The sequence below is a fragment of the Melopsittacus undulatus genome, chromosome 6 (genome assembly GCF_012275295.1).
Source record: "Melopsittacus undulatus isolate bMelUnd1 chromosome 6, bMelUnd1.mat.Z, whole genome shotgun sequence".
NCBI lineage: Eukaryota > Metazoa > Chordata > Aves > Psittaciformes > Psittaculidae > Melopsittacus > Melopsittacus undulatus.
In genome coordinates this window covers 8,705,868-8,717,957 of record NC_047532.1, presented here as the reverse complement: position 1 = coordinate 8,717,957, position 12,090 = coordinate 8,705,868, and the positions used below count along the sequence as shown (strand labels likewise).

The window sequence follows — 12,090 nt, the reverse complement described above, 5'->3', positions numbered from 1 at the left end:
ACTAACTATTGCAGCAAGAAAGCGTTAACAGCACATAAAAGGGTCACAGAAAGGACCCTACTACTGCTGGCATGATCCCATGGCACTCACCTTTCACTGACTCGGCCAACTGCCCCTCACAAATACAAGGGGTTGGTATCAGCCCACTTGCCCTACCTGACAAAGGGATGGCAGCAGCACCAGACAGACCTGGGCAGTGTTCAGAGACATGCAACAATGTGTGCCTTCTGCTGGTTTGTCACCACAATTCCCATGGAAAACTGCAATTTCAAAGAATCACAGAATTACCAGATGGTTTGGGTTGGAAGAGACCTTAAAGCCCATCCACTTCTAACCCCCTGCACAGGCAGGGACACCTTCCACCAGAGCAGGTTGCTCCAAGCCCCATCCAACCTGGCCTTAAATACTGCCAGGGATGAGCAGTATTTGGTCCCTTCCAACCCAAACCACTCTATGAGTCCATCATTGTAAAATACTACTGATGAAACTATGACTAACCACCCAGTTAGCAGCATTTTGAAAAGAAGCAATTACCAGGAATACTTGGATCAAGAATTACTCCTGACTTGCATGATCTTACTGAGCACATTGGGATGCTTGACTACAGATTAAAAGCTACAAGCAAAACTTCCCTTGAACTGCAGCAGTATCTCACTGCATGCATTGGGGTCCCAATTACAGCTTCAAAGGCTTGCTGCAGTTACAAGAAATAAGTATTATTGGCAGTAAACATTAACTACTTTGTACCTTGAGTAGCTCTGTACAGGACTTGTAAATTAGCACAGATTTTGATCCCAATGTGAAAATTGTCTCCCTGTTGAAGGGAATGTGTGAGTTACAACAGACACCTCTCACAAATTGTATTTATTATATACAGTGACTCAGAGAGACAAGCTGTATATATTATGTACACAACTCAGAGACAGAATCATAGAATCATAGAATAGTTAGGGTTGGAAAGGACCTTAAGATCATCCAGTTCCAACCCCCCTGACATGGGCAGGGACACCTCACACTAGACCATATCACCCATGGCTTCATCCAACCTGATCAAGACCCATGCAGTCAATAAGGGGGAACCCACTTTTAAAGTGAGTTCTATTGCTGCACTATTAAAGGGTTTTCCAATCTGAATTCCTCTTTTCCAAATCAGAAAGCTAAGAGTTCGCCCTTTGCAAATAAATCACTCATAAGGGATGGGACAGGGGAAAACATCGTGGCCAAGAGGTGAGGGCTCCCAGCTCTGCTAAAGTATCTTCTGACTTAAAACAGACAACGTTTGCTGAGTACCCAGTGCCCTTCTTAATGCCACCGTTGATGCAGATCCTCAAGCCCAGCTCTGCGCCGGCGCTGCGGGGCCGGACCCGGGTTGAGAGCTCCCGGCCGCCCGCCCCGCCTCTCCCCGCTCGGCTCTTCCGGGTCGGGCGCTCGGGGACCGCCTCTGGCTCCCGTTACAGCAGCGGCCGCGGTGTCAGCACCGCCACCACCGCCACCGGGTCCCGGTCCCGGTCCCTGCGGCCATGCCGGCGGCGGGCGAGCGGAGCGCGGCGCGGCGGGAGGCCACGCGGGGACGGCTGGCGCGGTTCGAGGCTCTCCGAGGTGGGAAGCGGCGGGGGCAGGGCCCGGCCCGTTGCGGGGACCGCGGATCGGTGCTCCCGGGACCGGTGCTCTCCGGAACGGTGCTCCCGGGACCGGTGCTCCCCGGACCGGTGCTCCCGGGGCCGGTGCTCCCGGGGCCGGTGCTCCCCGGACCGGTGCTCCCGGGGCCGGTGCTCCCCGGACCGGTGCTCCCGGGGCCGGTGCTCCCGGACCGGTGCTCCCCGGACCGGTGCTCCCGGGGCCGGTGCTCCCGGACCGGTGCTCCCCGGACCGGTGCTCCCGGAGCCGGTGCTCCCGGATCGGTGCTCCCGGGGCCGGTGCTCCCGGAGCGGTGCTTCCAGCCCGGCCGCGCTGACTGAGGCGCTGCCGCTCTGTCCGCAGGGGAACCCGTCCGCCCCGGCGAGTTCTGGGACGTGGTGGCGCTGACGGCCGCGGACGCGGAGCAGGCGCTCGCCTACCGGGAGCAGCTGGAGGCGAAGCTGCGCAGGAAGGAGTTGCCGCTCGGGCCGCGCTACCTCGTGTTCTCCGACCCGCCCGGACACAAGGCCGGTGGGTACCGGTCACTGCCGCGGGGTGCGCCCGGAGGGAGACCAGCGCCGGTGCGGGGCATGGAGGGGAGCGGCCGAAGGATCCGGCTGCGCAGCACAGCGTCCTGTGAGGCGGTGTGCAGCTGCCTGATGCCCCGGCTCGATGCGCTGATACCGTATGATACAATGCTGTGCTTACCTGCAGTCAGGTGGGAGCAGGCTTTGTGCTGATGTCCTGTGTCAGCTGCTTCATGCAGAGTAAGGGCTCCAAAGTGCTGCACAAGTATTCGTTAAAGCACAAGTGTAGGGTCTAACACCATTAAATAGGGTGTAGCTTTGGTTCAGTTGTGCAGTTGCTGTCAGCAGGGGTGGCTGCGTTTGTCACTTTCATTTTGGCCATGGCACTTCCCAGTGTAATATGTGGGGGCCCTGTCAGGGTGGTGTGAATGCTGATGCACTGTGTGGCTCTGCCACATGGGTCATGTAGAATACGAGTAAGGCTAACTCATGGTTTTTATAAATTAACCCTATTTACTTTAACCTCACTGCTTAAATAATTTGAATATCACAGAACCCCAGCCTGGTTCGAGTTGGAAGGGACCTCAAAGCCCATCCAGCTCCAACCCCTGCCACGGGCAGGGACCCCTTCCACTGGAGCAGCTTGCTCCAAGCCCCTGTGTCCAACCTGGCCTTGAGCACTGCCAGGGATGGGGCAGCCACAGCTTCTCTGGGCACCCTGTGCCAGCGCCTCAGCACCCTCCCAGGGAGGAAACATGTTTTAGTATTTTACCTGATGTGCAGCCAAAGTGTAGAAGAAAGTATCCTGGGTGTCCATAACATTACCCTGTAGTTCTTCATTCCTGCTCACTTTGCAGCAGAAAGCAACTGATCTCAGCAGTCTTTCCACAGTGTGGAGTAACAGGCAGAAATTGATTTTCAGAAATCTAGCGATTGTAAGTTCTAAGAGGACACAAAAAATATCCCAAACCATTTCCTTATATCCCAAACATTTTTCCTCATATCCATAGTGCAAAAGTCAGCAGTGCTGGAGTTGTGATTGGGTTGTGCCCAGTGCTGGGGGAGCTCAGAGGGTGGCTGGCAGGGAAAGCATTGAGCTTTCTGGCAGGTACTAAACTATTTTTTCTTTAGGAAATGGTGGATCAACTCTTCATGCTCTTCAGTGCCTGGAAGATCTGTGTGGTGACAGCTGGACATCCTTTACTGTGCTGCTCATTCACTCTGGTAAATTCCAGTTTACATTTCTTGCTACAATGGTACGAGATTTGGTTACTATTTTAACACATGTTCTTCCCTGGGAGGGTGCTGAGGCGCTGGCACAGGGTGCCCAGAGAAGCTGTGGCTGCCCCATCCCTGGCAGTGTTCAAGGCCAGGTTGGACACAGGGGCTTGGAGCAAGCTGCTCCAGTGGAAGGGGTCCCTGCCTGTGCCAGGGGTTGGAGCAGGATGGGCTTTAAGGTCCCCCAACACAAACCAGGCTGGGGTTCTGTGATGTGGTTATTTGGGTTTAGGTTGGCAGTTGGGAGGTACTGCTGTCACCTGAGTATTTCTTCTCAGCACTTGCTTTGTTCTATCAAACCGTGGAGGAAGGAGTGTAATTCTGAGTGTGTGAACTCAGCTGCTGCCCTGAAATACCCCATAAAGAACATGTGGTCTCCTTGGGAGGGGCCTAGAGGCCCTTGGTCCTAAGGGCAGTTGGAGCATTCACTGCCGTATCCAACCAGAACACTTCCAAAAGGGGCATCAGTTTTGCAGAGTGGAAAGGAACCAGGTAACAATGTGTCCTCTGCCCAAACCACTGCTGCTTTGCCTCAGCTCTGGCTTAAATTCCCAGTGGGTGTGGGGGATCTCCTTATTCTCAAGCTAAAATTAGGCATCTGCTTGCTTCACCTGAGTTACAGACAAGGGGTCCATGTTCCAAAGTAAAGGTGAAATGGAACACCCCACCATTTTAACACAAGTTATTTAAGACGTGTTAAATTGTGGGCATCAGGTCACATCTGCTTTGAGAAATGCTGAGGAATGACTGATGTATTTGTACATCTGTCATTTCTTGCTGCATACTCAGTATATGACCGAGCTCAATTTTGAACCTTTGTGCACTCATAGAATAGTGGCAGAGATTTAGGTTTTGCTCACGTAGGCAGTGTCTCTGTATAACTAAAACTGTGCTTTTCCTCAAGGTGGTTACAGTCAGCGTTTGCCCAATGCAAGTGCCCTGGGCAAGGCTTTCACAGCTCTGCCGCTGGGTGATCCCATGTACCAGATGCTGGACCTGAAGCTGGCCATGTACATCGATTTCCCCAGCCACATGAAGCCGGGTGTTCTCGTTACATGTGCGGATGACATTGAGCTGTACAGCACTGGAGTTACGGAGACAGTCACCTTTGATAAGCCTGGATTCACTGCCTTAGCTCACCCTTCAGACCTGGCGGTGGGGACCACTCATGGAGTGTTTGTTTTAGATCCAGCCAGTTTCTCAGGAAAGGGAGGACTCGAATACGCATCTTGCCATCGCTTCCTGCACAAACCTACTGTTGAGACCATGCGGCAGTGCAGGGCTGTGTGCGTGAGAGGGAATGGTTCTCTGGCAACTGCCCTCGGAGATCGCAGAGACTCGGAAATGGGCTCTGAGTGTGTGTACACAGACAGTATATTCTACATGGACCATAGCACTGCAAAGCGACTGCTGGCATTTTATAAGCAGATGGGCACTCTTTGCTGTGAAATAGATGCTTATGGTGACTTCCTGCAGGCCCTGGGACCTGGAGCCACGCAAGACTACACAACAAAGACAAGTAGCATCCCAAAAGAGGGATCACAGTTGATAGAGGTGCGGCAGAAGCTGTACTCTCTCCTCAAAGGTACTGCACTTAATGTTGTAGTCTTGAACAACTCCAAGTTCTACCACATTGGAACTACTGAGGAGTATTTGTTCCATTTTACATCTGACAGCAAACTGAAGTCTGAGCTTGGCTTGCTGCCTGTGGCCTTCAGCATCTTTCCTGACAGGGCCTTGGCTCAAACAGCAAGCGTCATGCACAGCATTCTGGAGCCGGGATGTCTTGTAGGACCCGGATCCATCATTGAGTACTCCAGGATTGGGCCTGAGGTCTCCGTAGGGGAGGGCAGCATTGTCAGTGGGGTTGATATAAGTGGGAAAGTAGATGTTCCCTCCCACTGCTTTCTGAGCTCACTGAGTGTAGCAGCTGACCGTGAGGTGCAGTATGTGAGCATGGTGTTTGGTGTGGAGGATGACTTGAAGAAGAGTGTGAAGGTGCTGTCCGACATCGGTGCACTGCAGTTTTGGGGAGTCAGCTTGCCGGAGTGCCTGGAGCTCTGGGGTGTGCAGGTGTCGGAGCAGCTCTTCTCCAGCGAGAGCACAGGCTTGAGCTTGTGGACCGCGAGGCTCTTCCCTGTCTGCTCCACGCTGCGGGAATCGGTCCACGTGGCACTGCAGATGGTGCATTCCGTGCAGCACACGTCACGTCTCGCATTGCACAGCCTCAGGTGCTTGTCTGTGCAGGAGATGCTCAGGTGCAAAGAGGTAGGGGACATGATGAAGTTCAGGAAGCAAATTTATGATGAAATCCATCTACGAAGGCAAAAAGAGAAGTCTGATCTGTAGAACGAGCAGTGCTTGAACAGATGCCTGGTGTTGGTTTGAGGGTGGTTGATGCTGCCCAGCTTGTGAAAATCAGAAGAGAAAAGCACACAGATCTTGTCTGTGGTTTCATTAGAGGAGGAGTAATGAACGTGCATTAGCAGCATTGCTGTAGCATGACACAAATGATGCAGTGAATGCAGATGAACTGTTCTTTTGATGAGAGAAGTACTGGACTATTTCAGATCTCTGCAGACGCTGATGGGTGACTTTTCCTGGTTGCTGTGTTCTGTGGCCTTTGCAGGAGGGATGTGATACAGAGCAGATTCATGGAAATTTCACTGGCAACTGCTGTAGAAACTTCAGCATAGACTTAGATGCAGCAACACAGCGTGATGTAGCAGTAACTTGAGTTTCTCTCCTTTCACCCCCCTTTTCACAGTGATCTGTCAAACGGGTACAGGTACACTTATTAAAAGTACTTTTTAAATCCAGACATCCTGTCTTTAGCATTAATGATTTCTTTCTCTGTTTTGTAATTTTTTTATACTTCTTTGGTTTCATCAGAGGAAAAAGCTTTGCATGGAGGATGGTTCTTTCCTTTGGGACTGGTAATAGTGGGGTCAAAACTGTTGGAGTCCTTGGAGAAGAGCTTCCACAAACTTCCATAGAGCTGCAGATAGCGCAGCTTTCCCCATTGATGCTCAGCACTCACACAGACCAGTGGAGCAGGGGACAGAGGCTCAGTGGTGTGATGGTGCCACAACACACCTGCAGAGAGCACAGGGGATCTGTTCTCTCACCCACTTCTCCACCCTTCACTAATTAAATGTCCTCTTGCTCCTGGTTGAGGTGCCAGAGATCCAGCTCTAGATGGGTGAGTGTGGTTTCTGTGCTCACTGTTCTGGCCATTTCATGCTGGGTTTCAGAACATGCTGTGTGTTCCATCAATGCAATTTGACTGCAAACGCATTCATGTGTGGGCTTTCATTTTACTGAAACACTGTTTGTGTGTAGCAGTGTTTGTCTCCTTGCTGACTGAATTCCCAAATGGCACCTGTCACATGCCACCTGCCAGGTAGCAGTGTTGTATCTCCTGAATCTCACCCAAGCTGGTTTAGCCTTCATCAGGTTCCTTCCTCACTGATAAAGAGAGGAAGACATAGGACTTTTCCTGAGCAAGAAGGAGCACAAAGGAGCAAGTTGTGGAGGTTGGAAATTGCTGAGGTTGACCTCAAAGGGATAAGGAGAGTTTCTGAGCAAACGGAGGTTTTGGAAGTCATTCTAAAGAACTAGTTTAACAATGGAAAGAGCAGGTTTGAGAACACTGAGGTTCAAGACAAATGCCTAAAGTCACAAAGTAAAAACAGCCACAGAACCCAGAGCATCAAATTGTGTTTTGTTTCTTATCCCATCTCCAGAACCTGTGTTAATGCATGCAGAACATCTTGGGGCAAGCAGACGTTTGGTGCAGACTTTGCATCTTCAGCTGGAGACCAGACTGCTCTGAGAACACTTCTCTGGCATTGGCTTTGCTGCCTGAGAGGGTTTCTGGATGTTCATTGCCAATGCATCCATTTAACATGATTATTCACTTTAACTGTTACAGTTGCATTTTACTCTGCTTCCCTGAGTCCCACTTGTGGGTTTCAGAGCTTCAGCCAGTCTGGTGGAAGGAGAAAATGGGTTTGCTTCTGAGACCTAAGTAATGGGGAAAAAGGATGAAGAAAAGCAGGCTGGGTGAACAGCCTATGGAAAGGGTTTTTGATAGATGCAACTGAATGGCAGCTGCTATGGTCCTGGAAGTGGTGTTCCTTCCAGGAAGAGGAAGGATCAGGAATGGAGTCCTAGTTTCAGCAGGCTGCCCCAAGCTCTTACCAGTCTATGAAGGGCAAAAAGAGAAGGAACAGGTATGTCTGAAGTGTTTCAGAGTTCCTGGTGTGCTGCTCTCCTGCCTGTCCTGCCCAGGGCTGCTCCAACCTGCAGACCCACTTGCATCTGGGATGGGTCAGAAGCAGGGACTTGTGCCCCTGCAGAAAGTGGTGTCCTCTGGGATGTCCTGTTCTTTGTGTCATTCCTTAACCCTCCCCCGGTGCTGGAATGACCCAAGTTCTGTGAAGTGGTGAGTGTTGCACCAGCATTCATCCCTGTGAGGGTGCTGAGGCGCTGGCACAGGGTGCCCAGAGAAGCTGTGGCTGCCCCATCCCTGGCAGTGTTCAAGGCCAGGTTGGACACAGGGGTTTGGAGCAAGCTGCTCCAGTGGAAGGGGTCCCTGCCTATGGCAGGGGTTGGAACTGGAGGAGCTTTAAGGTCCCTTCCAACACAAACCAGGCTGGGATTCTGTGGTTTTTGTGTATCCTTAATGACACATTTGAAAAACAGTATCTATTTAGGCACTGGGTAAATCTTTTGCAGTGATTATGAAGTGTGTGTGGTTTTCAGCTATAACAAATTTAGCCCTTGCAAGAAGGGCTGTGTTACAGTGTGATCAAATCTTACTAAAACCAGAAAGGATTCAGCCTGGATGCTTCCTGACAGTGATGATCTCAGTTCATGTACACAGTATCTGCATGTATTCTATTCATGTACACTGTACAAACTTCAACCCATCTTTTTCACAGTGTGCTGTAAAGGTAGGTGATAACAATTTTCTCATGCATCCAGCTGGGATAAAATTGTTCCAGGAGAATTGAGAGACTTGTGTGGGGCCATGCAGTGAAATCTAACAGCAACATAATAGTAATTATGGGACTACTGGTTTCTAATATCAGATTCTGTTTCATGGCATTCTGGTCCAGGGTTTCCATCCAGTCTGAGCAGTAAAGGATGCAGTGCTCCAAGTGCCCATCAGGCCGGAGCAGGAGGAACGGGAGCACCTCTTGAAATCTGGAGTCTGCCTTTGCTAAGGCTCCTGAGGTTCCTGGCTGGACACAGTTCCCATAGAGGCCTCTAGGTCATTGTCTGGCTCCATCTCTCAGGAAATGCGTCTCAGGCTGGTACAGTCTCAGATAAACCAAGGTGAGTGTTTAATGATTTTATTCATGTTGGCTTGCTTTATGTAATTAGGTTTGCTGTGTAGTGCAGTAATGGGCCTCATCATGAGCATTGTCAGATGATTCCCCTGACTGCTTTGGGAGCATGCTCTAAAGAACAGGGATGTAGCCTTTCTGTGTGTGTTACACTGTGCAGCTGGGGAGGATTCTTTCAGTCACCTTTAGGACAGGAAACTGAAATCTGAGAATTGAGGCCCTTAAAGAAGAGCAGGAGGGAGGTGTCTGGGATCAGAGTGAGCAGCTGGGAGCATCTGTGCCAGCAGGACCTCAGCAGCTGATGGAGGAAGGTGAGCGCCAACAACCACCCGGATCTGCCAGGGAGCATCCCGGCCCTGAATGGGCAGTTTGCCTGGGCTGAGCTCCCTGGTTCAGCCTCTGCTTGTTCCCAAATCCCTGGTGCAGCAGCGTCACGCTCTGCTCCCTGCACATGTGGAACACGAGTCCCTGTGCGAACGCCCCTGCAGCGTTGTGAGAGCAGAGCCAGCAGCACTGCCCCATGCATTCCTTTTAACCCTCTCCCAGAGAAGCCATGGAACCATTTGCTCCTTATCAGGGGTCCAGAATTCCACAAACTTTATTTCCATAAGGTGCCTTTTTCATTTTATGTGACAGGTCAGAATGTCACCAGAATGACATGGAAATGTATAGGAGCAGCTTCCAGCCTCCCAAAGGGAAAGTCGGGTATGGAGATATTCTAACTGGCCTGACATAGAGACCACTGCAAAAGGCTTGATCCTATAAAGCCTTCCTGTGGAGGACACTGGAAATCAGAGGTGGAAAGGAGCCCTTCACATGTTCCTCTTGCAGGGCTGGACGTGTCAGTGGCACGTGCCAGGCACTCGCACAGCTTAGTGCTGTGTGACCACTGCAGCTGGGGGTTCTGCTCACTGAGGAGCGCTGCTCTGACACTGCAGATGTGAACTAGAACTGGCCCAACAGAGCAGTTGTTCCGTTCCTCTGTTTGCAAACACTCTGTAAAGAGGCTCTGCAATTGATCCTTTTGTCTGCTTTTCTCCCTTATCTCAGTTATTCCGCAGCTGCCTCACAGCTGGGATGTGGATGTGCAGAATTCACCTGGAAGCTGCTTTCATAGAACCATAGAATAGTTAGGGTTGGAAAGGACCTTAAGATCATCTAGTTCCAACCCCCCTGCCATGGGCAGGGACACCTCACACTAAACCATATCACCCAAGGCTCTGTCCAACCTGGCCTTGAACACTGCCAGGGATGGAGCATTCACAACTTCCCTGGGCAACCCATTCCAGTGCCTCACCACCCTAACAGTAAAGAATTTCTTCCTTATATCCAATCTAAACCTCTGCTGTTTAAGTTTGAACCCATTACCCCTTGTCCTATCACTACAGTCCCTAATGAAGAGTCCCTCCCCAGCATCCCTGTAGGCCCCCTTCAGATACTGGAAGGCTGCTATGAGGTCTCCACGCAGCCTTCTCTTCTCCAGGCTGAACAGCCCCAACTTTCTCAGCCTGTCTTCATGGTGTTGGACTGGCTCTGGTGACTGACCTGGTCCTCCTGTGCTGCAGCTTCCAGAGCTCTCCCTGACTGTCCATAGGAATGAATCTTCACCCACACAAATGTGTGCAAAAGAGTGAGAAAAATACAGAATAACACTGATTACTTTTTTGATGTTCATGAAGCAGATGGTACTAGAATACAAACAATATGCAAGGTATTTGCTGCTTTTAAAGCAAATCATTTTATCTCTATCTCATGGAAACTTTATGTACTTAGATTATAAAGTTGATGTATTAAAATGTGTTTTCTGTGCAAAAGTGAATGAACTTTTTCTGGCGTTTGGAGTCTGTCCTGTCCCTGTCATGATCAGCTTGGTCTGAATGGAAGAAAATTCTGTTCCTCAAGCATCCAGGAGCACCACAAACTATTTTGTCCCTTCCAGGTTGGTTTTCTTTCCTGGCATTTCACAGAACCCCAAACTGGTTTTGGTTGGAAGGGCCCTCAAAGCCTGCCATGGGCAGGGACCCCTTCCACTGGAGCAGCTTGCTCCAAGCCCCTGTGTCCAACCTGGCCTTGAACACTGCCAGGGATGGGGCAGTCACAGCTTCTCTGGGCACCCTCTGCCAGCGCCTCAGCACCCTCACAGGGAAGAGCTTCTGCCTAAGAGCTCAGCTCAGTCTCCCCTGTTCTGGCAGGTTAAAGCCATTCCCCTTGGCCTGTCCCTACAGGCCCTTGTCCCAAGCCCCTCTCCAGCTTTCCTGCAGCCCCTTTAGGCACTGGAAGGTAAACAAGCAGTGTTTGGCTAATGACAGCAGTGGGAGAGGAGATACCTGCCTGGGTGCTGCATCCATTGCTTGGGTGTGCATCACCAGCACAGTGGGTTGCTTGGCAACGGGATGTGGAGAATCCATCACCAGGCTGGTTCCTTCTTGCAAATATTTGGTTGAATATCACAGGATGCGCTGTCAAAGCAGGTCAAAGTCTTCTGAAGCACGTCCTGGCTTAATGTGCACATCAGTGCAAACAAAGGGATGAGTTCGTGCTGTGCCAGGAGCTCTCAGGGTGCAGGTTTGTTTGCAGGAGGATGCAGTGTGGTGTGGGGGTATGTGTGTGTGTGTGTGAGTTACATCAAGTTGTCTTCTTGCCTGAAATCCTTCACTGAAAAAACTACCAACTTGAACACAGAGCAACTGCCAAGGTCTGTTAACACATACTAAATATAGATGTATACACAAATACATAGATATTTACAAATCCCTGGATCTATTTCTGTGTCTATTTGTACATGTACAATACATGTAAAGCAATAGAAGGAGGAAAAGAGGAACCTACAGAGACCAGCATGAACCCCACAGCTGGCTGGGTCAATAGGTGTGATGTAGTTCATTCCATTTGGTACAAAAGGATGCATGGAGGGCAGGCTGTGGCTGAGCAGACCTGTGCTGACCACGTTACTGAGGACATTCAGTTTGTGAGGGTGACAAACAGGTTATTTCACTATTAAGCAACTTTTCACCATTCTGAAGCACAGACTTTTGCTGTTAGGAGCTGAGATCATCTCTGACCTCTCCAGAGTGGGGGCCCCAGCACCCCTTGTGTATCCTGAAAGCACCATTGGGAGTCAGCTTCCTAAATTCCTCTTCCTCTACAAAGATGGTAGCAAGCTGCTGGATTACCTACCTGCACCAGCACTGGGTGCTGAGCAGATGGAAGGAGATGGTTGTTTCTGTTGAAACAGGCATGGGTTGTGAAGGAAGCTGAGCAGGTACCAGCATTGTTCTGTGCAGCTGACCGCACAGGCTCTTTCTCTCCCTGTC

General features: G+C 50.7%; 1 protein-coding gene across 1 annotated transcript; it reads left to right on the top strand.

The window, feature by feature from the left end:
* The first annotated feature begins 1,520 nt into the window (after positions 1–1,520).
* Positions 1,521–6,241, top strand: FPGT (fucose-1-phosphate guanylyltransferase). The gene is made up of 4 exons (XM_034063508.1): positions 1,521–1,599; positions 1,960–2,148; positions 3,276–3,368; positions 4,327–6,241. The coding sequence occupies exons 1-4, from the start codon at positions 1,521–1,523 to the stop codon at positions 5,769–5,771; spliced, it is 1,806 nt and encodes a 601-aa protein (XP_033919399.1). The 3' UTR covers positions 5,772–6,241.
* The last annotated feature ends 5,849 nt before the right edge of the window (positions 6,242–12,090 follow it).

What these genes read in the sequence shown, in the direction of transcription:
- FPGT (XM_034063508.1), top strand. Translation starts at nt 1,521, where the DNA reads ATGCCGGCGGCGGGCGAGCGGAGCGCGGCGCGGCGGGAGGCCACGCGG. An exon ending in CCCGCCCGGACACAAGGCCG is followed by an intron (nt 2,149 to 3,275) that starts GTGGGTACCGGT and finishes TTTTTTCTTTAG; the next exon opens with GAAATGGTGGATCAACTCTT. An exon ending in TGTGCTGCTCATTCACTCTG is followed by an intron (nt 3,369 to 4,326) that starts GTAAATTCCAGT and finishes CTTTTCCTCAAG; the next exon opens with GTGGTTACAGTCAGCGTTTG.